Consider the following 27,819-nt stretch of genomic DNA (forward strand, 5'->3'; position numbering starts at 1 on the left):
GAGTTGAAGAACTCTAGCCATGTTTTGAGGGAAAACCTGTTCAATTCCGAAAACCGATATAGTAGCTCCCAAACATACCACACATTCACACACACACATCATCCCTCCACACATACCACCACACACACATTACCCCCCACACATATACACACCACACACAAACCACACACACACACAAACCACACATCATACACACACCACACTCACCATGCATCACACACACACCTACACACACACCACACACACCACACCACACACACCACACCACACACATGCACTTTCTCTCTCTCACACACACACACACACCACACAGTCTCTCACATACACACACAACACACACTACACACACACATACACACACACACCACACATACCACACAACACACACGAAAGAGAGCCTGCCTATGCCCATATGCACACAAATAAACAGGTGTATACTAACACATGCACACATGTACATTAACCAGGATTTACTGTGATTCAGAAATAAGAGACTGAACATTTTACAGGAGCAGAATTGTCCTTTATGCGGGTACATGAAGAAAGCAATTGCTAGTGGGGAGTGTTCACCGGCACAAGGAGCTGCAAGTGATTCAGGGTAGAAATGGGACCTTGGGGGGTCTGCAGACCGATTCCCGCTTTCCTATGCTGGTGAATTTGGGTGGGGTGCTCACCCCATTGCCCTCCTGATTCTAACTGCACACTGAGATCAGCACAAGTCTCTTCCTGCAGGGTGTCACTGAGACTGCCCGGGCCTTCTAGGCCATTGACCCTTCACATAAAAGAAAGAAAAGCAGCATTGTGGGTGGCCCTGGCAGTCCAGCAGGCAGAGGCTGATGCAGGAGAATGGATAATGGAGGTTGGTCCATCCTGGACTAGACCACAACTGGATTCACTCCAGAGGATGAGAAAAGAAACCTGCCACAGAGGAGGAAATAAATGGGAAAAAATGATCCCCCCCTAAAGGCTATGGCTAAGAACAGACTCTGGCAGTAAATGGCTTCCGCTGACTATGGCTGTGTTATTCCAGGTTGTGGGACAGCCCTCTGCACAAAGTGACAGCTTGTATAAATTTCTTGGTCAGCCAGGTATAGTGGCACAGGCCTCGATCCCAGCATTCAGGAGGCAGAGAAAGTTTTGGACTTCTGTGATTTATTTATTTGTTTATTTATTCTTATTGTTTAGGCTAGCCTGGTCTATATAGGGTGAGTTCCATGATAGTCAGATGGCAGTGGTGAGATTCTGTCTTGGAAAATAAGCAACAAATTTTTGTTGGTTTTTGTGAGCCACCAAATAGATTCTGGGAACTGAACCCAGGTCCTCTGCAGGAGTATCCAGTGTCCTAACCTCCTCTGTGCCATCCCCCCAGCCCCCAGGTACAAATCTTCTAGGCCTCATTGGGAGGTTTGGGAGGCCTGGTGGATCCTGAGGGAACTGGGAGAATGAAGGCCCCTCCCACAAGTGCCAGGATCGGAGGACAAGAGGCAGCTGAGGGTCCTGAGCAGATCTGAGCGAGAGCCTGGCTGATTATGTTTTAAATATTCTATTCATTTATTTCCTGTGAGCAAGCATGTGAAGTCAGAGGACAACTCATAGAAGTCGGCTCTCTCTCCTTCTACCACTTGGGTCCCAGGGACCAAACTCAGGCCACCAGGCTTGGTGAAGACAACTGCGTGCTCTGGGCTATCTCGGTGACCCTTGTTGTTGCTGTTGTTTTAGGACATGGTCTCATAGTCTCATAGGCTAGGCTAGCCTTCAACTTATAGCAATCCTCCTGCCTCTGTCTCCTGAGTGCTAGGATCACAGTGTGTCCCTTTGCTCAGCTCATCCATACTTGTCCATGTCCCCCCCACCCTGTGTGTCTTAACAAGTGTCACTAAGTCCAGTGAGGCCAAATCCCATGGCCTGACCGAGTCTAGGAGTGCCTGGATCACAAGGTTTAAGACCCTGAGTCACCCTCTTGGCCACATGGCCAGCTGCTGAGATACACTGCTACCCTCATGAGCCCCGTGACCCAGCCCCCTCCCTATCAGCTCTGCCTGCTCTGATTGGGCCCAGACTCAGCTCTGCCTCCAACTCCCACTCAGGATAAAAGGAAACATGGCTTGTTGAAGGTTAGGAGTTTGTGGACACTAGCTTGTGATTCTCATCTTTTCCTTCTGGCTGGTGCCTGCCTCTCCTGCTTTCTCTCAGCCTCCTGTTGCGGGGGGTACCCTCCCCAGCTCAGGAGCATCGCCTTGGATGGGCACTGTACACCAGAGCCCAAGTATAGGGCAGGCATGTGGGATGACATTAATGGAGCCCATGACATGTGTCAGGGTTCATCATGGATAATGTAACTGCTATGCCCCAGGGATGCTCCAAATTGTTAAATGTCAGAGAAAGCACCTGGCCAAGACAAAGGAAAGACGCAAGTGTGTGGGGACAACATGTCCTACCCTATCACTCCATGCAGGCTCTGTCATAACCGAGAGAAAAGGTCAGTTAGCCTGTTCAGGAGTCCCAGTGCTCATGAAAATGCTCAGCCTGGTAGGCGTGTCCTATGCCAGGATCAGGGGTCAGCCTTTTTCAGGATGGGCCTCCCTTGGTTGTTGGCAGTGGCTGCGTGGAGTGCTGTACACAGAAGGGTCCTGGAGCCTTTGGCAGGCTCCTTGGTGTCTGCTGTATTGATTAATGATGTCAGCTATAGCAAGGGGTGCCTCAGAGGGCTGGCCCTGGCTCACATGTACCCCTGTGGTCACCGGACGGCAAGTAGCTGACCTTCAGTAAGTGGGCTGACCTGAAGGCAGCTGACTTCAGTCACTATGGAGGTGGGAATTGGCCAGCAAAGGGGAAAGAGTTTCAACTCTCCACAGGGACAACGAGTCTGTCGGACGGTGAGCAGAGCGCAGGCAGTTTGCAAGGAAACTCTCAAGGCTCCCTGGTGATTCCCGGAACTAGAGAAATTGTCCTGGAAGAACGTGGTGGCAGGAAGGGGCTCGCCTTCCCAATAAACTGCTCACGTCTTCCAGGGACTCAGTTCAGTGGGGGGAAAATTGTCTTGAAGAGGCAAGCATGGTCGATGACCTAGAGCTCAGCTGTGTAGCCCAGGCTAACCTCAAACTCAGGGATGAGCCTCTGGTCCCAGCCTCAGCCACCACTAGGCTTAACAATCTGATTTTATTTAAGTTCTTTGTCTGCCTGCTTGTAAACCTCAGTCACGTTCATTATTCAGACAAACAAGGGGAAGCCATTGACACATTATCTGTAGCCAGACAGAGGAATGGCCGTTGTCAGGATTTTCCCATGTGCATTTATGCTGGTATGTGATTTTTAAAAAAACTAAATTAATCTTAAATTTATATCTTTGAAGTATCCCCCCACACTCTATAACTTACGTTTAAAAAGATCAACTCAGTATTTTTTTTTTTTTTGCAAAAATATTTCTTGTCGATGGGATGATTCACATCTTTAATCTCATTACTTGGGAAGCTGAGGCAGGGGGATCACCACAAGTTCAAGGCAGCCTTTAGTCACAAGGTGAGTTCCAGGCCAACCATAGCTACAGATGAACAGAAGTTTTCTAATGTCACCATCTTCAAAGGCACACTATTCTGTTCACTTGCATGCTGTGGCTCATGTATAGGGGTCAGAGGACAACTGGTCTCAGAGAGAAAACTCAGGTCATCGCACTTGGCCAAAAGCACCATGGCTCACTGAGCCATCTTGTCTGCCCACAGCATCATCGTCATGGTGACGTGTAAGGGTTGTTGGGCTCACACTTAGGTGTGTAGGCTGCCTCTACCTTTCAGTCTGTAACTGACTGAGACAGTGGGAGCTAAAGGAGTTCAGTCCATCCACCCTGCCGATTTATTAGGACAATTTCCAAGATATGCATTGATAAGTGTGGTGTATACAGTGGTGTCAGGTGAACTAAGAGCAAGCTGGCTGCATGTTTTCTAAAACTCAGAAGTATACACTATTATCGATTCGGGGGGGATCACATCTGGGGGAGGAGGGGATTTGATTGGATAATTCTGGTTGTGGTTGTTTTTTGTTTGTTGTTTGTTTGTTTTTTTTTTTTGAAATGGTGTTTTGGGCCCTCCCTAGGTAGCCAGGGTAGCCTTGAACCTCCTGCCTTAGTCTCCCAGGTCAGCCATATCTAATTCATGAATCTATTCATGGCTGCTGCTTCATTTGTGTCTCTGCATTTCTACTTCCTTCTTCAGGAGACCACTTTTGTGGTTCCAATATTCCTGCCATTTCTAGCTTTTACCTCTTCAAATGGATGATTTCTCAGTATCTCTGGAACTTTTTTTTTTAATGTGTGTATGGTGCTTGTGTAACATATAACATATAACACGAGCATATATGTTAAGGTGTGTATGCATAAGAATGTGGAGGTCAGAGTGTGAGGTGCCACGTGCCCCACATCCCGCCAGCAAGAACGACGTGCGACAACAGGATTCTTCTGCGAACAACCTTTACAGTACAGTACTCTTGATCAGGGGACCACGTGGAAGAAAAATGCACTGCTTATAAATGCCCAGGAGACTCGTGTTGCTACCTGATTGGTACGCCCTCCAGTATCTCATTAGCATGCCCGAGAGTGGGCTGTGACATCTGTGGTACATGCACACAACGTCTCTCTCGGACTGGGCAACTGCTCTGTTAGCTGAATCATTGGCAGGAAGCTGGCGCCATCTATTGGTGAGGCACAAACGGCTCCCAACAGTGAGGGCAGGTCCTCAGTCACTGCCCACCTTATATAATCAGTCAGGGTCTCTCACACATGACACTCAGTGGGCTGGATCAGCAGTTCTGGAAAGTCACACAGCCCAGGGAAGCTCCATCCCTACCCCCTTAAGAAGGGATTATGAGTCAGCTTTCTCAAGAGCGTTACACTCATGTAGATGCTAGGAATCTGATCTCCAGTTCCCACCTTCACACAGACAGAAAGGGAGGCACTTTACTCCTGAGCCATCCCTCAGAGTTCACACACACACACCCTATGGCACCTGCTGTAGTTTATTGTTGCTGATCAGACATAGTTGGACAGAACCTTCCAACTGGAGGACAGATGCAAGTCAACCTTGATTTCTCTCCTCCCCTTGTGAATCTGTTGAGAACGGCTGTCTGTGATTGGACAGGATTCAATCATGGCGGGCAGGCATCAGAAGCATGGAGTCTGATCGCAGCTGTGGCCCTCCCTCATTGGACAAGGACCTGCAGCGGAGCAGAACATGCCCCCGACTCCAGAGCCTCCTGAGCAGCTGCTGCTTGCTCACAGCAGGATGCATGTCCAGTCCTCATCCACCTAAGGATGGAGGGAAGGGAGGGCGTGGTCAGAACAAGCTTACACTGCCATTATCCCTGCACTGTGGCAGGAGGACGCTGAGATCTAGTCTAACACAAACCCAGCACACACCAAAGCAACCAAAACAATGAACAAAGGCTAACCTGCTGGAAAGGTACAGGAACCTCCGTCTGTAATGAAAAAACACACAATCACATCAGGAGCCTGCCTTCCTACCTGGAAGGGGATGTAAATCAGCCCTGAGGGTTCAGGGGTGTACCATGACTGGCCAACTGGAACTCTCAGAGAAAGGGACAGCACATTCCCAGGCTGGAAAGATTAGCATCAGGACATCTTTATGGCTTAGCCTTATGAGGGTACATATGTCCCCACCTGCAGTCCACTCTTTCAGTAACAGGTCTGCCCAGTTGGAGACATGGCCTAGTCACCTCTCTGCTGCAGGAGGCACTACAGGCCACTGTTCCCACAGCTGCCTCCCTCCAGGTCCCCTGTCACTTCCTTCCTGACCTCCTGAGGTTTGTGTCTCACATCACTGCAGCCATGTTTATTCCCACCCTGAGGTCACAGGTGTCATCATCAGTTCCCAGCATCAGGCAGACCCTGCCCCAGGGGGAGAAAGGCCCAAGTGCAGGTCCCTCAGTGCCTCTGTGGCTGTGACACAGCCCCACTGAGTCCCATTGGCCACATGACAATGAGACAGGGAAGAAAAGATGCTTCATGGACCTGACAGTGGCTTCAGAGTCCACAGGATCCCAGCCCTGCCAGTCAATGAGTGTCCCTGAGCCAGTGGCTTCAGTTCTGAATCTCCCTTACACTCTCTCCGTGTGTGTCAGCATGTCATGTGTGTGTTAGTGTTTTGTATGAGTGTCCCTGTGTGTGTGAGTGTTTGAGCTTGTATAAATGTGAGTACATGTGCACAAATGTATATTGTGTGAGTTTCTGTAAGTGTGTGTGTGTGTGTGTGTGTGTGTGTGTGAGTGTGTGTGTGTGTGTGCCCCCACGTGGGTAACGACACAGACATGAAGACCAGAAGTCACTTGTCTGATTTGTTTTCCTTCTTCCATATGGGTTCTAGGGATTAAACCCAGGTCTTCAGTGTTGGCAGCGCCTTTACCCACTGAGCCATCCTGCCAGCTCATGATATCTCTGAATGGTGAGAAAATGGCTGTAAAACAAGGCACACAGTTGGGCCCCATAGAAGTATGGAAACCTTTAGAAAAAGATTTCTCAGTAAGAATGTTCTCCAAAGAGATGGGTGACCAAAGCTGTGTGCAAGGGGACAGGATGATGACAGGGTCTCACCGGCACATCCCAAGAGCTCACTCGGGAAAAATCCTTGTCCATAAAGCATGGGTACCACAACCAAATGTCAGCCTCTTCAGCCAACCGTCTCCAGCCCTCTTGGTTCCCACCAGCCACATTCCTTGTTGGGTCAGCAGGGTCCAGGATCACAGGCCTGCAGAGCAACATCAGGGAGGGAATTTTACAGCTATCCAGTGCCCCAGGAAATACTGCAAAGAGGCAGGGGAGGTGCTCAGCAGAGCATCCTTATCTAAAGTCTCTCCTTTGTCCCTGCCCCACAGCATACACAAGCCTGAGGGATCCTGGGGAATGACCTGCAAGGCCTGGGTTCAAATCCTCTGCCCTTTAGTAGCTGTGTGTCCTGGGGCAGGTGCCTCAGGCTCTCTGATCTGTGAGATGGGGAGAATGGGACCAGCCAGTCTCATGGGAAACTGGACACAGCACAGGATGAGGACAGGTCACTCCCTAGTGTGACATTGTACTCTTCCCAACACCTATGGCTTTGATTAATGCTGGAATATTTTTGTTCCTACTCCATGTACTCTCCTTCCATTGCTGCTTGATCTGGACACTGTCAGAGCCTTGGTCTCCTCATCTGCACACAGGGGAGCCCAGCCCTTCCTCCCAGGGCTGTAGAACCTCATGTCAATCAGGTGACAGCAGGACAGTGCCCAGTGCAGGAGATGCTCCATACACACAGAGCTCCCCCTCCCCCTTCCCACACAAGTGCAGCCTGGTACTGATGGGGAGAAGAGCCATGGGGGGACAGACTACCTGGGTTTTCTGAGTTGTCTTTGCAGGTATTTGGAGACCTCTGGGTGTTCAAAGTCATAATACATTGTCCAGTAGATTCGAAGCTGTTTGTACTTGATAACCAGTTCCAAGACAGTGCTGAAGCCCCGGGCTGTTTCAAAATCAACAAATCCATTCCCACGCTCCCAGGCATAGACTGTGAGCAGCTCCAGGGCGTACTGTGGGGGCAGCGGCTGCCCCAGCTTCTCCTTACACTGAGAAGGGAAAGGCAATGAGAAAAACAGGGCACTGGGCTGTGGTGTGGGGGCCTCTTTGCACAGGCTCAATTCAGCTGCCACCTGAGGATGACCTTACAGGTTTATTGTCACAGCCACGCCCAGTAATTTGGATTCAGTCTCTGGCCCCTCCTGTGCTATAGCCAAGAGCTGATTGGTTGAGATGGATCCTGTGTGTTCCACAAAGACAGCTCTCACTAGCAGGCACAGGAGAACTCAAGACACCATGAGTGACAGCTGGGAGTGAGGGTTGGGGGCGGAACATAAGATGTGCTCACTATGAAGGTTTACCCTGGGCTTTGAAGTAACAGGAAATGGGGGGAGGGACATATCTCCAGGGTACAATGCCTCCTTCTCTGTAAAGAGTAAGAACTAGAAGTCAGATCCTCAGTATCTCCATGACTGTCAGGTATTTGAGGAAGATTACTCACAATCCCAGTTTAAGGGGTGAAGATGGGGCTCCCCCAGGCTTTGTGACTGACTGTCCAGAATTGCTGATCCAGCACACTGAGTGTCATATATATAAGGTAGGGAGTGACTGAGGACCTGCTCTCACACTCTACCCTCAAATGCTAAATGACACACATACACAACATGTGCTCCCATGAATAGGTATAAACATACACGAAAATATTCAGGATGCAGCAGGAAATCACAGATTTAAAGACATAACTTGACAAGTCAGAAAAATCAAAGTATAAAACGTGATGTTAAGGGTTTGCCAAAGATGGAAGAACAATCCAAAGAATCAAATGAAGCAGCAGCCGTGGGACAGTGAATTAGACACAGCTGAAGAGAGAGTTAGCTGATTGGAAAGTGGACTAGAAGAAATCACCTAGAGTAACCATGGAATGTCCTCCCTCCTCTCAGAGTTCCCCCATACTCCTTGTCACTCCTACAGCATCACCTACCCCAATCTCCACTCACTGCTGTTTCTCTCTCATCTCCTCTGATTCCCTTCCACCCCCTTTGTCTTTTACATTGTTTTTTTTTTTCTCACTACTTTTTTGCCAATTTTTATTCTTTATGTCAACCTGAGACAGAGTCATCTGAAGAAGATGAACCCGCAAAAGAGAAAATGCCTCTTTGGGGGGATTGAGAAAGAATTTTGTAACTTTGTGTTGGAAAATTGTTGAGAGTTGAAAGCCTAATGGGCTGTCTGTGGGAACCTGGAGGACAGGACTGCTGAAAGCCAGGCATGTGTCAAAGGCTGGTGTGTGATATTAGCAGCGGTCCATGTGCTATGTTTGTTTTAAGAATCAGTAATTTAGTATCAGCTGGGGCTGAAAATCAACTCCAATTGAGAAGAACCTGACACCATTAGGGCCAAGTCTTCTGGAAAAACTTTCCTCGATGTCAACAAACAAAAGCTGTTGTCCAGGGGTTCCAAGACTCCATCTCCACCTTGCAGGTCACACCTGGAACTGCAGAGAGGTCTCCCATGTGGTAAAGCTTTACTCCCATGAAAGCTGCAGGCCTGAAGGGGCCTTGGAGAGCAGCCGAGGCTCTCCAAGAGAGAAGCCAGGGAAGCCATTGGTGGAAGTGCAGCCTCAGTTTCAGTGGAGACCCTCAGACACTGGACTTGCCCTGGGCAGGATACAACTCTCAGGAACAGAACAATGAGAGAGAACAGAGCTGGCCTGAGCCTGGTCAGGGAACTGTGAGTCTCAGATATCAGATACTGAGCCTTTTGCTCTGCTGGGCCTATTGTTGTGTTTTGATATGATTTGGACAGAGACATAGTTCTTCCCTCTTGTAGTAAGAAAGTATTTAACTTATGTTTTTTAATATTACATGAGCCCACCATTAGAGACTAATCTTTGTAAGCAATAGCATTTCTTTAGGTTTGGTTTTTAATTTGCAGACTTTAAATCTATTGTGTTTTTATGATGTAACACCGACATGAGACCTTAGGGATAAGCAAGAAAGGAAAGGTTATGGTCCAATCCTGGTTCATTTGTGTGCCATTGTTGACAAGGGTCCAATTGTGCTGGCTAGTTTTTCTCAGCTAGCTTTATCTGGTAGGAGTCAATCTTGATTAGTAAAATGCCTCCATCTGACTGGCTTCAGGTAGTTTGTGGCAGCATGTTAGTAATTACGGATTGATGTGGGTGGAAACAGACCACTGTGGTTGGGGCCATGAATGGAATGTGGCCTTGGGCCATATAGAAACACACACTGAGAGAACCATGGACAGCAAACAGTGAGCAGAATTCCCCCATGGTCTCTGCTTCTGTTATTCCTCTGACGTCCCTTAGTGATGGAGTGTGACTGGGATGTGTAAACAAATAATAGCTTTCCTTCAAATGAGACTTTTGGTCATGTGATAAAGCTATGACTTCAATAAAAACCAAGCTAGAGGACAGAGCCAGGCCACTGCCATCAGGACTCACAGCTTGCCCACAGATGGCTGAGCACCCAGAAGAACCTCAAGAGGCTCTCTGTCCAGAGCCATGGGTAAGGCCTCACTTCCTTCCCAATAACTACTCTAGGGACACAGGTAGAGAGGTGCTGACTGGGAACAGTCTGTTCTGGCCCAGGTACAGAGCCTGGCCACCGCCATCGGAACTCACAGCCTACCCACAGAGACCTGAACACTCAGCAGCAATCTCCCTCCTGAGCCCACAGGCCCACAGACACACAGGAGAGAAAAGCTCCAGTCAGAGACAACAAGATCATCTAGAATCACAGATAACAAGGTGGCAAGAGGCAAGCTCAAGAACCTAAGCAATGAAAACCAAGACAATCTGGCAACAACAGAGCCCAGTTCTACCACAACAGCAAGTAGTGGATATCCCAACACACCAGAAAAACAAGATTTGGACTTAAAATCATACTTCATGATGATGATGGAGGTCCTCAAGAAGCGCGTGAATAAATACCATACAGAATTACAGGAGAACCAGAAGAACTCACATAAACAAGTAGAATCTCTTAAAGAGGAAACCCAAAAATCATTCAAAGAGCTACAGGAAAACACCACCAAACAGGTAAAGGAATTGAAAATGAAAATGGAAACAATAAGGAAATCACAAAAGGAGACAACCCTGGAGATAGAAAACCTAGGAAAGAGATCAGGAGTCATAGATGCAAGCATCACCAACAAAATATAAGAGATGGAAGAGAGAATCTCAGGGGCAGAAGATAACATAGAAAACATTGACATATCAGTCAGAGAAAATGCAAAAATCAAAAAACTCCTAACCCAAAACATCGAGGATATTCAAACACAATGAGAAGACCAACCCTAAGGATAATAGGTGTAGAAGAGATCAAAGACTCCCAACTAAAAGGCCCACTAAATATCTTCAATAAAATCATGGAAGAAAACTTCCCTAGCCTAAAGAAAAAGATGACCATGAACACACAAGAAGCCTACAGAACTCCAAATAGATTGGGCCAGAAAAGAAATTCCTCCCAACACATAATGGTCAAAACACCAAATGTTCAAAACAAACGAAGAATACTTTGTTTAAGTATTAAGTAACAGGAAAAGGACAAGTAGCATATAAAGGCAGACCGATCATAACTACACCAGACTTCTCAACAGAGACTTTGAAAGCTAGAAGATCCTGGACAGAAAACATACAGACCCTAAAAGAATACAAATGCCAGCCCAGGTTACTATGTCCAGCAAAACTCTCAGTTATCATAGATGGAGAAACCAAGATATCCCAGACAAAACCAAATTTATACAATATCTGTCCATAAACCCAGCCCTACATAGAATAATAGATGGAAAAATTCCAACACAAGGAGGGAAACTATACTCTAGGAAAAGCAAAAAAATAATCTTCTTGCAACAAACCAAAAGAAGAAAAGCATGCAAACATAATTCTACCTCTAACAACAAAAATAACCAAAAACACCAGTCACTATTCCTTAATATCTCTTAACATCAATGGACTCAATTCCCCAATAAAAAGACATAGACCATCAGACTGGATACGTAAACAGGATCCAGCATTTTGCTGCACACAAAAAAACTCATCTCAGTGACAAAAAGACACTACCTCAGAGTAAAAGGCTGGGAAAAAACTTTCCAAGCAAATGGTCCCAAGAAACAAGCTGGAGTAGCCATTCTAATATTGAATAAAATAAAATTTCAACCAACAGTTATCAAAAGAATAAAGAAAGACACTTATTATTCATCACAGAAAAAAATCTATCAAGATGAACTCTCAATCATGAACATCTATGGTCCAAATACAAGAACACCCACATTTATAAAAGAAACTCTACTAAAGCTCAAAGCACAAATTGTACCACACAAATAATAGTGGGGGACTTCAACATCCCACTATTATCAATGGACAGATCACAGAAGCAGAAAATGAACAGAGACACAATGAAATTAACAGAAGTGGACCAAATGGATTTGACAGACATCTATAGAACATTTCATTGTAAAACAATAGAATATACATTCTTCTCAGCACCTCATGGTACCTTCTCCAAAACTGACCATATAGTCACAAAACAGACCTCAAAAGCTATAAGATCGAAATACTCCCATGAATCCTATCAGATCACCATGAACTAAGGCCGGTCTTCAATGACAACAAAATCAACAAAAATCCCACATACACATGAAAGCTAAACAATACTCAACTCAATGATAACTTGGTCAAGAAAGAAATAAAGGAAGAAATTAAGGATTTTTTAAGAATTTACCGAAAATGAAGGCACAACATACCAAAACTTATGGGATGCAATGAAAGCAGTACTAAGAAGAAAACTCATAGCTCTGAGTGCCTCCAAAAAGAAACTGGAGAGAGCATACACTAGCAGCTTGACAGCTCACCTGAAAGGTCTACAACAAAAAGAAGCAGATACACCAAAGAGGAGTAGATGGCAGGAAATAATCAAACTCAGAGCTGAAATTAACCAAGTTAAAAAAAAACTATATAAAGAATAAACAAAACTAGGAGCTGACTCTTTGAGAAAATCAACAAGGTCAATAAACCCTTAGCCATACTAACTAGAGGGCATAGAGAGGGTATCCAAATTAACAAAATCAGAAATGAAAGGGGAGACATAACAACAGAAACTGAGGAAATTCAAGAAATCATCAGATCCTACTACAAAAGCCTATACTCAACAAAACTGGAAAATCTAGAGGAATTGAATGATTTTCTAGACAGGTACCAGGTACCAAAGTAAATCAGGCTCAGATAAACCATCTAATCAGTCCCACAACTCCTAAAGAAATAGAAGCAGTCATGAAAGCCTCCTAACCAAAATAGCCCAGGACCAGATGGGTTCAGTGCAGAATTCTATCAGACCTTCATAAAAGACCTAATACCAATACTCTCCGAACTATTCCACAAAATAGAAATGAAAGAAACACTACCCACCTCAATTTTCAAAGCCACAATTATGCTCATACCTAAACCACACAAAGACTCTACAAAGAAAGTGAACTTCAGACCAATTTCCCTCATGAATATTGATACAAAAATACTCAATGAGTTTCTTGCAAACTGAATCCAAGAACACATCGAAACGATCATTCACCATGATCAAGTAGGCTTCATCCCAGGGATGCAGGGATGATTCAATATACATAAATTCATCAATGTAATCCACTATATAAACAAACTCAAAAAAATCCATGATCATCTCATTAAATGCTGACAAAACATTTGACAAAATTCAACACCCTTTCATGATGAAAACCTTGGAAAAGTCAGGAATTCAACACTCTTACCTAAACATAGTAAAAACCATATATAGAAAACCAGTAGCCAACATCAAACTAAATGGTGAGAAACTTGAAACAATCCACTAAAATCAGGGACTAGACAAGGCTGCCCACTCTCTCCCTACCTATTCAATATAGTACTGGAAGTCCTGGCCAGAGCAATTAGACAGCAAAAGGAAGTCAAAGGGATACAAATTGGAAAGGAAGAAGTCAAAATATCACTATTTGCAGATGATAAGATAGTATACTTAAGTGACCCCAAAAATTCCACCAGAGAACTTCTTCACTGATAAACAACTTCAGCAAAGTGGGTGTATATAAAATTAACTCAAACAAATCAGTAGCCTTCCTCTACCCAAAAGATAAACAGTCAGAGAAAGAAATTAGGGAAATAACACCCTTCACAATAGTCACAAACAATATGAAATACGTTGGTGTGAACTTGACCAAGCAAGTGAAAGATCTGTATGACAAAAATTTCAAGCCTCTGAGGAAGGAAATTGAAGAAGACCTCAGAAGATAGAAAGATCTCCCATGCTCATGGATAAAAAGGATCAACATAGTAAAAATGGCCATCTTACCAAAAGCAATCTACAGATTCAATGCAACCCCCATAAAAATTCCAACTCAATTCTTCATAGAGTTAGAAAGAGCAATTTGCAAATTCATTGGAATAACAAAAAACCCAGGATATTGAAAACTATTGTCAACAATAAAAGAACTTACAGGAGAATCATCATCCCTAACCTCAAGCTGTATTACAGATCAATCATGATTAAAGTAACATGATACTGGTACAGAGACAGGCATGTAGATCAATGGAATAGAATTGAAGATGCAGAAATGAACTCACACACCTATGGTCATTTGATCTTTGACAAAGGAGCTAATACTTTCAATGGAAAAAGGACAGCCTCTTCAACAGATAGTGCTGGTTCAACTGGCAGTCAGCAGGCAAATCCATCCTTTCTTATCTCCTTGTACAAAGCTCAAGTCCAAGTGGATCAAAGACCTCCACATAAAACCAGGTACACTGAAATTAACAGCTTAGAACACATAGGCACAGGGGAAATTTTCCTGAACTGACCACCAAAGGCTTATGCTCTAAGATCAAGAATTGACAAATGGAACCCCCTGAGATTGCAAAGTTTCTGTAAGAATAAGGACACTGTGAAGAGGACAAAACAGCAGACAACAGATTGGAAAAGGCTCTTTACCAATCCTACATTTAATAGAGGGCTAGTATCCAATACATACAAAGAACTCAAGAAGTTAGACTTTAGAGACTCAAACAAACCTATTTACAAATGGGGTACAGAGCTAAACAAAGAATTCTTAACCAAGAAATATCAAATGTCTGAGAAGCACCTTAAGAAATGCTCAACATCCCTAGTCATCAGGGAAATGCAAATCAAACAACCCTGAGATTCCACCTCAGACCAGTCAGAATTGCCAAGATCAAAACCGCAGGTGACAGCAGAGGCTGGCGAAGATTTTGAGAAAGAGAAACACTCCTCCATTGTTAGTGGGATTGTAAGATGGTACAACCACTCTGGAAATCACTCTGGTGGTGCCTCAGAAAATTGGATATAGTACTACCTGAGGACAGCTATTCCCCTCCTGGGCATATACCCAAAAGATACTCCAACATATAACAAGGACACATGCTTCATCATGTTCATAGTAGCTTATTTATAATAGCCAGAAGATGGAAAGAACTCAGATCTCAGACAACAGAGAAATGGATACAGAAATTGTGGTACATTTACAAAGTTGAGTACTATTCAGCTATTAGAAATAATGACTTTATGAAATCCTTAGGCAAATGGATGAAACTAGAAGCTATCATCCTGAGTGAGGTAACACAGTCACAAAAGAACACATATGGTATGTACTCACTGATAAGTGGATACTAGCCCCAAAAATCTATGAATACTCAAGAAACAATTCACAGATCTTATGAAGTTCAAAAAGAAGGAAGGCCAGAATGTTGATGCCTCAGTTCTTTTAGAAGGGAGAGAAAAACACACACAGGAAGAAATACAGGGACAAATAAAGGAGCAGGGATTGAAGCAAAGATCATTCAGAGACTGCCTCACCAGGGGATCCAACCTATATGTAGACACCAAACCCAAGCACTATTACTGATGGCAAAAAGTGCTTACTGGCAGGAGCCAGATATGGATGCCTCCTCAGAGGATCTGCCAGAGTCATACAGATACAGTTGAGAATGCTTGCAGCTAACCACTAGACTGAACACAGGGACCCCAATGAAGGAGCTAGAGAAAGAACTGAAGGAGCTGAAAGGGTTTCCCGTGGGTAGAACAACTTATCAACCAACCACATTCTCCAGAACTCCCAGGGACTAAAAGACCAATCAGTGAGCACACATGGAGAGACAAATGGCTCTAATTGCATATGAAGCACAGGATGGCATTGTCTCTCATCCATGGGAGAAGAGGCCTTTGGTCCAGTGAAGGCACGTTTTTCCAGTGTTAGGGGAATGAAAAGGCACTGAGGTGGAAAGAGTGGTTGGGAGAGGGAGCACCTTCATGGAAGCAAGTGGAGGGGGAAAGAAGTAGGGGGAAAGGGGTTAACATTTGAAATGTAAATACAAGAATACCAAATAAAAAATTTTAATTAAAAAAAAAAGAAACCAAACTAGATTATGCATTTCTCTAGCCTGTGTCTACTCTCTGTCCAGATGAAGCCCAAAGTATCCGGTTCAGATGCCTTACCAGTTGGTACCAGTGATTGACCAGGCGGATGAGGCTCTTCAGCTTGGTTGGGCGCTGCTTCAGGAAGTTCCTCTGGAGCTCAGTGAAGCAACAAGAGAACTCGCCCTCCTTCCTAAGGGAGGTGCACTCACGGATGAGGATGGCATAGGTGATGGGATCAGGCTTGCTGTAGATGGTGACGTCACCTGTAAAGGAGATGCTTGAGGTGAACATGGGATTATTAAAAAGAAACCATAAAGTGGAAGATGAATCAGGAGGACTAATGCAAAGATTCACAGGAAGTAGAAGGGAGGGACATTTAGTCTGAAAGAGGTTGTTGAGCTGGTGAGAGAGTGGATGCATTCAGGAACATTGCTGAGGAGGAAGGTCCGCTGTGCTTTCTCTGCCTCCCTGAGCTGCCTTTCACCACAGTGTCTGGCTTTCAAGTCTTCACTGGTAAAATTAAATAACTGAGATTCTGTCAAAACCTAGTTGAGATCTTTTAATGTGTGATGATATAATATGTGTGTGCATGTGCTCAGGGGTGGCTGCATTTGCAGTTGTCCTGAGGGGGACAGAGCTCCACTGAGAAATTCTGTCCTGCACAAGCCCTCCTGCAGACACCCCAGGTCTCTGCACAGCTCTGAGGTTCCCAGTCTTTGGGGGAAGATTTGTGAATTTGTTATTTTCAGTGGAGCATCCTCTGTCTCATGTTTAGGAAGATGAAATGGACAGTCAGCCATGAACAGGACTGGTGTCCTAAGGAGGCAGCTGCTGTGACTTCCTCCCCTAACTGAGCCAGCTCCATACATAATGTCCTTCAGAGATGGATCCTCTCTCCCCAGTACCAAATTTCTAACATCCTCCCCAGCTCATCTTTGAAGAGATGCTGTTCGGGTGAGTTTCTCCAATGATGAGCATTTTCAGCTCAGGGATGGAAGGTGTGGCTGGGGAGATGCTCAGTCAGTGATGTGCCTGACTCACAAGCATGAGGAGCCATGTCAGATTCCCAGGACTCAGGGAAAGGCAGTGTTGGGGGAGGGTTGTGATGCCAGCGCTAGAAGGGGAGACTCGAGGGTCCCCAGGGCTCTGCCCTACTAGTCAGGCTCCTGAGAATTCTGAACTAGAGAGAGAGACAAGGTCTCAATGAAGATGAGTGACTCTTGAGATGTGTTAGCCAGGTTCAGGATCACATAGAAAACACCTATGAAATACACTTGCACACACACACACACACACACACACACACACACAAACATACAAACACACACACACCGAAGTGGAACTAGAAGAGAAGTTGAAAGCATACAGAAGGTTGAGCTCAGGCCCTGTGTCCCGCTGGCTTACCCAGGAGATCATAGGCTGGAAGCACATCAAACTCCACCTCTTGATGAAGATAGGGGGCGCTCAGCTTGAAGCTCAGAGCCCAGGGCCACCATGAACCCTGGACCTCAAACTTCACTCTAAAATGCCTCTCATGCTGAAGCTTGTACAGTTGTTTCTTAATTTCTGCAATGAACTCTCCCCGTCGTTTTAACTGATCCTCAAAGCTGGTGAGGTTGTTAAAGAACACCACCAGGTCAGCGTGTGACTTGCCCTTGAGTGAGATGCCCTTGCATGAGGAACCTCCCTGAAAGACAAAGATGAGAATGACAAGGGATAGAGAGAGCCATGCTGTGCCATCCAGATGCTGAACAACATAGGAGTCAAACTCAGGGTTATAGATGGATGGATAGAGCAAACTGGCACATGTGCAGTGGAATACTAGTTAGCCCTGAAGAAGGACATGGTATAAAAGATAAACCAAACTCAGAAAGAAAACATCCATGTTTATCTGTGGAGTCTATATCTGTGTGTTCTAGCGTGTGTGTGTGTGTGTGTGTGTGTGTGTAAGAGAGAGAGAAAGAGGGAAAGAAAGCAAAAGAGAAGGAGTGTGTATGGGAGTGGGGGATTGTGTGGATCTAAAGGAAATTTGCAAGAGATAGTAATGGGGACACTATAGCACAAAATCAAGAGCAATTGAAAAGTAATAAAAGTGATCAACATCTAGAAACAATATTTTAAAGAGAAGAATTTGTACTGAGAGGAGCCTCCCTAAATAAAATGCTGAGAACCATCACTAACACACATGAGCGCCAGCCACTGTTGAGAGAGGGCATTACAACTATCACATCTGCAGGTCGAGAGGTGGGTCAGTTGTTAAATTGCCCACTGTTCTTGCAGATGACCTGAGTTTACTTCCCAGCACCCAAGTGTCCAGCTCACAGCCACCTGTGTAACTGCAGCTCTAAGGGATGTGACACCCACTCCTCAATCCTGATGGGACCTGCGCCAGTGCATACAGAGCCCCACTCACAACTAAAATGATAAAATGAAATCAACTATAAACAAGAAAAAAAACTCATTTCTGCAGCCTTCACAGAGCCTGAGATTTACGTACCGTTGTCATGAAACACGAATTTACAGACCCAGAAGTGAGCCCAGAGAGGGTCTATCAATACAGTCACACAGCAGGCGGGGTCCTGTTCCGTCCTCCGTGTCACATTGGACTTAGTCTATGTGATCCTGACATACAGGGGCGGGGACTGAGAACACTGGGCATGGAGAAGGTATTAAGTTACCCAACGTCACACAGCAGTTCAAAGGTTGGATCCTCTGACCTGCAACTCTATAGCAAACTGCTTACCGGAACTGGGCCTCAGTTTCCCTGACTCTGAAATGAATGTGGCCTGGAAGAAGGAAACATAAAACTGTAGCTGACGCTCCTTCTCCAATACAGTTCTGGGGCCGGGAGGGGAAGAACCCACGGAAAGCACTGATCAGAGTTGAGGAGGAGGGATCAGGGCTGCAGCCTGGCCTCTGAGAGTCCTCTCCCACCCCATTTAGGTCAGCTCAGGCTGAGTCGGGCTCACCTTCACCACCTTGGAGACCCTCACTGGGTGGGCAGCACCTTGGAAGCATCTCTCCTTCAGGAAACTACACACGACATTGATGGTTAGTTTGATATCAGCACCAAAGCTGGTTTCCGTAAGGAGGTAATCCTCTATAAAATTGTCGAGCTTCCAAGATAGGATACTCCTGAGTCCCTGCTCCATGATAGGTTCGGAGATTTTACCTTTGCAACATGCAAGTCTTAGAGATCTTTCAGCCTTGAGGAACTAGGAACAAGATTTTCAGTTTTCACTTCCCAGGAAGGGCGTGGCTATGCAAATCGTCCATGCCCAGGCAGCCAATGACTTCAGAGCTTCTGACCAGGTACCTCCAAACCTGAGCTTTCTTAAGATTCCACCCAGGGAAGAACTCATAAGGAAACTGGTTTCATTTTTCCCAGATATTCTTTTGGAAAAAGCTGTTACACGGCATGTTTTTAAGAGCAATCCGTACGCGCGGGGGAAGAGGGGAAACAGAATCAGGAAACTTCAGAAGGTGGCTGGTGGGTTCTGAGCTCGGCTTCCAACTCCGGCAACCACTTTAGGTGGAGCTGCATGTTTTTTTCTTTTTAAGAACAGCACCTGAACAGACTTTTTACCCTCTTTATCTGAGGACTTGCAGTTCTAGGATTACAGAAAATCCTAAAAGGAAGCTCCGACTTCCCAGAAACCTCCTCCCCTACTCAATCTGTGGTGCTGAGGGGTCTGGGTGGGCATAAGGGCCAACTCAGGGCATTCCCAAGGGCAAAGCAGAGGCTGTACCACTGAGTTCCTGTCCTCACTGGATACTGTGAGCTATCTTTCAGGGCCACGACAAGGACGACAGTGAGCCTTTGGGCGGTGGAGGTCCTGGAGACACTCTCATGGGGCCACCACCAAAGGCCACATCAAAAACTGTTTGCTGCCCTCCAACCCTCTGCCTCTCTCTCCTCATCTTTTGTTTAGAGTTTTTCACTTCCTTCTTGTTGTGGTCTTACTTTGAGGCCAAGGCTGGACTTGAACTCCTGATTCTTCCAGGCTGGTCCCCTCGGTGCTGGTCTTACAGGGTGGCCACTGTGCCTGGCTGTGCATCCTTCTTCTAACTGGCCTGACAGTGTGTGTGGATCGCCTTGGTGCTGCTTGTAATTTCGGGTTAATCCGGCCCCAGATGAGGAGCAGGTCACATACTCAGGGAAATCCATGTGATCCTGCTCCCCACTTTCACTGGTCAAATAAAGACTGGGGCCTGTGATTGGGCAGTGGAAGGGAAAGGCGGGGCTGGACGTTTTAGAGGAGAGAGAGGAAGGTGGAGAGGGAGGGGCTGCAAGAGGGGACTTTGGAGGAAGAGGAGGTGGAAGATGGAGCAGAACCAGGTATCCTGGAGGAGCAGCCAATAGCAAGGAATCATAGCTGGGGAATACAGTAGTGTAGTGGTAGATCTGCCCAGTCCAGGTGGGCAGATTATGAATATTATAACTGAGTTGTGTGTTCTTTGCACAGGCATATTGGGGTTGGAGATTTACTGAATTACAAATATGGCTGGTATTAAATATTAAGGCTGTTTGTTGTTTTTGATTTATGACGCTTTAGGTGGGCAAGAAAGAGGGTAACACCACTGAGTGGTCGCTGGTGGTCTGCAGAGCAGCCATGGTGGTAGATGCCCTGTGGGACTGGCTCTAGGCATTCTCTCAAAGGATTGGTTTGGGCAGCTTAGCAAGCCAGCCTTGGGAACCAGGGACAGATGGTTATTTTCAGTATGAGGCAAGGAGAAATGAGCTGCTGCTGGTCCCAGTGCCTAGCCAGACCAAGCTTGGGATTTTTAAAACTACACACAAAATAGTGTCACGTGCAATGTTTACTTATACCTAAGGCAAAACATCACCAGCAGGGCTCAGACAGCTGAGACATCAGCTATGCTAAATGGTCTTCATTCAGCAAGACTATAGGTTTCTGGGTATGGGCTTCTGTAAATATACAGATAAAGACCCACAAGAGGCTAAAGAATTTGCTTCTTAAAAAATCAACACTGTGGGGCTGGAGAGTCAGCACTAAGAGCACTGGAGACACTGAGGTCCACTGAGTACAGGAAAATAAAATTGTGGGCCATCTGTGACCAACGATGACTTTCAAACTTAGTTGTCTGTGTGAGGAAGACATTTGAAGCCCTGAATTTAATCACAATGCACTGACTCAAACTCAAAACTAATTTATTCTCTCTCCTTCCTTTCTTAATTTCCTTCTTTATATATTTGTTCTTTTTTCCTTCCTATTAACTGGACATTATTATTCACAGAACTCCAAGTATCTCCGAGGTCTCAACTTCTGGAATTCCTCCCCCAACCCTAATTCACACAGAGACCTAATGGTTCCATAGGTCAGTGTGATGAACCAGCATCTTGTGAACACACAAACACATCAACCACAACAGGCCCTCATGTGCTCTGTCCACTTGAGCCACTGATCACTAAGACGGCAGGAAACTGCTCAGGGCCAGCAGATCCCAAACTCTGCTCCTGTCCCCACACCTTACTGCTGTCCCCAGTGTCTCTGTAAAGCAGAAGGTGGGTCTCTCTGACCCACACTCCTTCAGTTCTCTCACTAGCAGTCCTGAGGTCCAGAAACTCAAATTCCCACAGGCATTAGAAGATGAATATCCCATGGACACAGAACCCTTCACACTCGGCCTGGTGCTTTATCTGAGCCTTCATGGACCTGGTAATGCTGGTCTATGATTCCAGCCTTGCCTCTCATGAAACACCACCAGATCCACAGAGAGGGTTTTAATAAACCATGGCCACAGGTCTCCTGCCAAGCTGTGGACCCATTATGTTCACACTAAGACTCCCACACAAGTCCTTCTCTCTTCCTCAGCCCCTTCAGCCCTCAGCTCTGAACACTATCTTCCAACTACACTGGACCCTGCTCATCTTGGCCTGGTTCTCCCCTTTAAAGTGGTATGCAGTTGCTCACTCATGCCAAGGAGGGAGACACAAAACACATCCCCCCTGCCCCCATTCCTGTCTTCCTCTCCAAGCAGGACACTGGTGACAGCTGGGTACCTCCAGAGGAGCCTTGGAACCACAGCATTTGTCCCAGACCCTGCCCTTTCCTTCTGGTCTGGCTTGCATTTGCAATCTCAAGACCCAAAGAGAAACAGAGACTGTCTCTGTCCTTGGCATGGCACTGCCGTTGGTTTGATGACGTCTAGACAGCGCTGTCAAAGAGAGGAAGAACCTGGGACATACACCAAACCTGGGTCCCACGTTGATCTTAAGGAAGGCCCTGTCCTGAAGCATCTGCTCATGATGGGCTCAGTGCAGATGTGGTGGAGCAGAGGCCGAGGCGGGGCAGCTGGAGCACAGAAGGCACAGGTGCAGACACAGGGTTGGTTATGACCCCGGAAAGGCCCCACCTGCTGATGTCTGGACTTTGGTTTCTAACCCAGAGCCTCTCAGCTCTTTAAACACTGCTGTCACCTTGCCACAGAGTAAACCACACAACTTGTCGCTGTAGCCAAGAAGGAATTGACCATCCCCTTAGCCTTCTGAGAGATTCTGGGTCTGTCTCCCACAGGCAAACTGCTTCTCTTGTTTCTGTATCTTCTGGTTTTTATTCCCACCTCTGGGTCTTTGTAGAGTCTGTTCCCAGCACCCTGCATGCTGTTCCCTTTCTGAGCTGGAGGAGGCCCTGTGTTCTTCTGTCCTTGGCTAAGAGGTCCCTGTCTCAGGGAGCAAGACAGGAGCCCTTTCCAGGGTCCCAGGCAAAGCCAGCTCCCCTCCCTACCTCCCAAAGATGATTATAAATTGAACTTCCTGACAAAGGGGAAGAAGAACCAGAAGGAAATCTACATGGGTGTTAACGACTCTACACAGCTGAATAGCTAATTAAAACTTAGTGATGGAGAGTTGGAATGTTGCAGAGCCAGAAAGGAATTATCATGGGCTCTCTTCAGCACTGTTAACTGGCACGAATTGCCCACCCTTGTGTTGTACCCAGCAGAGAACTCTGCCAATGAGGACTGACCTGGCACAGGGTGCCCATGTGTGCAGTAGTGGCAGGATTGTTTTACAGATTGACTGGACACATTCTGTCTGAATTTGAGCACCACTCCACAGGAGGACACTCCAACCTGGTCCTGCACAGCTGGTGGGGACCCCATGGCTGAGCGATCACAGGCCCCAGGGATAAACCTACCACAGCTACGTTAATGAGCAGGGAGAACTTCAGGCTGCTCCACATATCTTTATACCCAATACTATGCAGGTGTCTCTCCCCAAAGTTCCTGCTTCTCAGATGACTCTGTGAATCAAGTTGGCATTAATCCCAGCCAAGACAGAGTCTCTTCTCCTCAGGGTGTCACCCCTGTCAGGTGGCCCACATCCCAGTGGTTGTCCTCACACCCCTGTGAATATCAGAACCACTGACTGGATCCAGTGGTTGACCCATTAAAACAGTCACAGTATTTCAGGATGGGTGAGCGTGACTTGGGAGGAAAGGGAAGTGTGAATTTGATCAAAATGCATTGAATGTACATTAGGATAATTTCAGAGGACATTTTACAAAATGTCCAGGAGGAAATTTAATTTAATAATTAATTTCGATATATTTTGCCTTTCAAGAGGCACAAACCACTTCTGCAGAGCTGGTCAGTTCCTCAGGGGCTCCTGACCATATCTGTTCCTAGCAGCTGCTGGACATGTGACCTGGAGGACAATCCCGGATCTTACCCCTTGTGACCTGGACACACCCTGGCTCAGTCAGACTTGACAAGGAGGTTGGCCTCCTTGGAATGACTGAACCTTGTTCAGATACATAGGAGAACACAGAACTGGTACAGATCAGCTTCTGCTATCAGCCAGTCTGTGAAGACGATGTTATTTGCTAAAGGCCTGCCTCTGTCCTGATGAGGTGACCATGGAAAAAGAAAACCTTAGAGCTGTCAGTGAGCTGTGGCCAGACCTCAGGAGAGCCAGTGTCCCTCTGATTCCCTCGCTCTTCTCATCCTTGTCTGCAGCATTGCAACAGAAATTTAGGTGTGTGGTGTGGTGCATGTGTGTGTGTGTGTGTATGTGTGCATGTGTGTGTGCTTGTGTGTGTGTGTGTGTGCTTGTGGGTGTGTGTGTGTATGTGTGCATGTGGGTGGGTGTGTGCATGTGTGTGTGTGTGTGCTTGTATACATATATGTGTGCATTCCTTGTTTAATGAGACAGGCTCATCATGTAGGGCCCGCTGGTCTTAAACTCTTTCACTTCTGTGTCACCCTCTAGGACTAGGGATCACAGGTGTGGTCCATCCTGCCAGGATGAACATCCACTCCTGCTGGGCAGATAGGTTGTCATGGAGACAGGCTCTTCCTCCTGAGACTGTGTTCTGGGCACAAGTCAACACTTTATGCTATTGAGTGGAGAGTGGCAATTGATTGATAACCCAGGTGGGTGCAGCTGGAGAGAGAGGCACCCTGTGACCACAGCACTTGGGAGACCAATGGGGCTGATCCCCAAGCTCACATCCATCCTGGGCAAAGGAATGAGTTTCCATATTAAAGATGTGAAACCTTTGTCCTATAAACAGACTGATAGAGGTGGGGGTAGAGGGCAGAGGGACTGTCTCACATGATGCCCTGGATGGTGGCCACATCATGGGTGTGAGAACCCACAGCACTGTGAGGCCCAAAGTCAGAACTAGAAGCTATCTGTGCCCTTGCAGACAGCTCCTTACAATATTCAGCTAGGACCAGTCACCTGTGACAAACCCACCACAGCTGTGCTGGCAGTGGTACCTGCCTTCTTCTGTATTTCTCTCACTTGCTCTTCCTGTTTTATCCACCTGTGTGTGTGTGTGTTTATCTGATGCTTCATGCATCCTCATCCACAGCCTGCTGTGATGAAGGTTTGACAATCCAAAGAAATGCCATCAGGCAAATAAACCCCAGAGTGTCAGGGAGCAGGAGCCAGAGGTGGCAGGTGGGGAGGTCTGATTTACATAGCCCCGCCCTTCCTGGGAAGAGGAACCAGCTATGGCTATAAGGGGCAGCTGACTCCTGAGGCCAGGCTGCAGTCAGCAAACATTCCTGGCCTCAGGATGCAGAGGGATCTCAGCAGAACCCCAATCTGGAAGCTGGACAAGTTCATAGAGGATCACCTCCTTCCTGACACCACCTTCCTTACTGAGCTCAGAGCAGACATTGACTTCATCAGTGCTTTCCTGGAAGAGAGATGCTTTGAAAGTGCCGTCCACCCTGTGAGGGTCTCCAGGGTCGTGATGGTGAGTCCATTAGCCTGAGCTGACCAGGGTGGGCTGGGAGAGGGCTCTCATAGTCAGCTTGCAGTCCTGAGTGGGGCTTCAGTTACCTCCCTGCTCTGTGCAGGGTGCTCATGTACACCCCAGCTATGGCACAGGGCAGAGAACAGAACAGACCCCACCTGCTGGATGACAGACTGATGGAAGCTCATTGCCCATGGTCCCCTCTGTCACATGGGACTTTATGTCAGCGGTCCCTACCTCAGTGACTGTGAAGGCTGTAAAGATGTCATTTTGTAATGTCCACTCATCTATGTCAGGGGCACAAGTGTGGTTGTTAGTGATTGTGCTCGGCATTTTATTTAGGGAGGACCACTGCACATTACTTGCTATTTTCTCAATTATTGTCTTTCTGTGAATTCAGTGTCCTTGATACGGAAGGATCTCAGAGGAAATGTTAAAACTGTTCCAGACTTCTTCCTCTACGGTGTTCATGGTGCATTTCTCCCAATGCTCTGTTAAAAGGAGGGAGAACGACAGCACTTTCATACATCTGAGGAAATGTACTCAGTCTCCTCTCACACACTCCCTTGTACTTGAATGTGAGCTCTCCCAGAGAGTGGCCTTCCATCACACACACACACACACACACACACAGAGTTAAATTGGGATAGAAACAGATAAGCCAGAATTGGAATGATGTACATTCTTGCTTTGTCTCCTGTACCACAAGATCCAGGTCCATCTATTTTCCTACAGATTCCAATCTCACTCTTCAAGGCTGAGTAGAATTCCACTACACATGGGTCAGCTTTCTCCCCCAAGGGTCACTCTCAGTGATGGACTCCTACTCTGTTCAGCATCTGGAAGGCCCAGCGAGGCTCTACCTGCCCCTTGTCATTCTCAACCTTGTCTTTTAGGGCGGTTCCTACGATGAACACACCTCACTCAAGGGCAGGTCAGAGGCCGACCTGGTGGTGTTCCTTAACAATCTCACCAGCTTTGAGGATCAGTTAAAGCGGCGGGGAGAGTTCATTGAGGAAATTCAGAAACACCTGTGTCAGCTGCAGCAATGGAAGCAATTTAAACTGAAGTTTGAGGTCCAGAGCTCAGAGCAGCCCAACCCTAGGTTTCTGAGCTTCAAGCTGAGCTCCCCCCAGCTCCAGCAGGAAATGGAATTTCAAGTGCAGCCAGCCCATGATGTCCTGTGTAAGTCAGCCAGCAGCAGAGCCTCCAGCCTGCCCTTCTTTATGCCTGAATTTTGTTTATTTGTGTGTGTGTGTGTGTGTGTGTGTTGGGGAGCACGTTCACATATATGCACAAGTCTATGCATATGTTTGCATGTGTGAATAATGGCCAGAGGCCAGCCTTTAAAGTTGGTTTTTTAGAAGCCTGTTTTTGTTGAGAGGTTGATTTGGAGTTTGCTTCCCACCCTCATGGCTCTTGCAGTAAGAATCTGGGATCAGGTGGGGGTTGTGCTCTCATGGAGCTGAACCCAGAATCTCTGGCACCTGGAGCCTCAGTGTGTTCGTTAGATACAACACAGGGCTGGGGGAGGGGTGCCTATTCTCCTAGAAGTGTCTGCAGGCTATGAGTCTCCGGTAAACAATTATACTTAGACATATTCAGAACACACTGGGGCTTCTTCCTCCCCATACAAGACAGGCAAATTTGTTTGCTTGTTTGTTTTGAGAAAGGTGGATCGGCCAGGTTCAAGTTAAGCCATCTGGTCAGCCAGTGAATTTGAGGGATTCTCCTGTCTCCACCTGCATAAAACTGGGATTTTAGTGTGGACTCCCGCCACAAATCCCAAACTCCCACATGCACACATTGTTATATGGTTGCACATTAATGATCCTCTACATTAAGATCTCTAATACCAAGCATGATGGGCACACAGTGTGTCTTTAAAATTACAAATTGCCCAACTCTAACCAAAGAAAACCAGGAACACCACCCCCAGAAGAAAACTGTATGGGTTTGGGAAGCATGTAGAATACTTGAGGTTCTGTACTTAGAAGAGAAGCTCAGCACCCCCTCTTGGCCACTGTCTGAACTGCTGTTATTAATATAGAGACAAGGCAGGTGTTTGACTTAGAGGAGCAATGAAGAGCCCAGAGTCTCAGGCAGCTGGGACTGAGAGGGCCATCCTGGGATTAGAAGCCAGGCAGCCTGCTATGGGAAATTTCAAGAGGCTTAGAACCCTGCTCACTGGAGCAGGCTCAGAGGGAGTGCACCAGAAATGAGTGGGAGCTTCCCAATGGGATGGAAGTCTTTCAGAGAAGGACTGCCTTGGGAATGCTCATGGGGATGACAGCCAGAGAGAGGACCCCAGAATCAGCAAATGAAACCTACTATGTGCTGGATCCTAAAAGAGTAAATAAGCTCTTGAGAACTTCCTGGGTCACCAAGAAACTGGATTTGTCCCAAGCGCCATCCATGACTAATTTGGGGTCAGTGCCAGCATCAAAGCCTTATGGTGTGGCCTGCAGCAACCATGGCAACACACCTGCAGATGCCTTAACCCAACCTGTACCCTTCCTGGACTATTCAAATGTGCACACACAACTACACATAGCCACACATACATCACTTTCATAGCCTGATCCCTATCCAATGTAAA

At 46.6% G+C, this 27,819-nt stretch overlaps 2 protein-coding genes across 2 annotated transcripts in view; one reads left to right on the forward strand and one right to left on the reverse strand.

The window, feature by feature from the left end:
• LOC308439247 (2'-5'-oligoadenylate synthase 2-like) overlaps positions 1 to 19,142 on the reverse strand; it is a gene marked incomplete at its 5' end in the record, with an annotated part of 30,756 nt that extends 11,614 nt beyond the window's left edge. Inside the window, 8 exon segments of the mRNA XM_080940994.1 lie at positions 5,268 to 5,296; positions 5,440 to 5,487; positions 5,491 to 5,508; positions 6,599 to 6,752; positions 7,373 to 7,605; positions 16,069 to 16,253; positions 17,395 to 17,677; positions 18,960 to 19,142. Coding sequence (XP_080797120.1) covers positions 5,268 to 5,296; positions 5,440 to 5,487; positions 5,491 to 5,508; positions 6,599 to 6,752; positions 7,373 to 7,605; positions 16,069 to 16,253; positions 17,395 to 17,677; positions 18,960 to 19,142 — 1,133 coding nt within the window.
• LOC308439504 (inactive 2'-5' oligoadenylate synthetase 1C-like) overlaps positions 1 to 27,819 on the forward strand; it is a gene marked incomplete at both ends in the record, with an annotated part of 57,965 nt that overhangs the window by 24,568 nt on the left and 5,578 nt on the right. Inside the window, one exon of the mRNA XM_080941330.1 lies at positions 26,117 to 26,405. Coding sequence (XP_080797456.1) covers positions 26,117 to 26,405 — 289 coding nt within the window. The remainder of the gene's footprint in view (positions 1 to 26,116; positions 26,406 to 27,819) is intronic.

Source organism: Micromys minutus, assembly GCF_963924665.1.
Source record: "Micromys minutus genome assembly, chromosome: 29".
Lineage (NCBI taxonomy): Eukaryota > Metazoa > Chordata > Mammalia > Rodentia > Muridae > Micromys > Micromys minutus.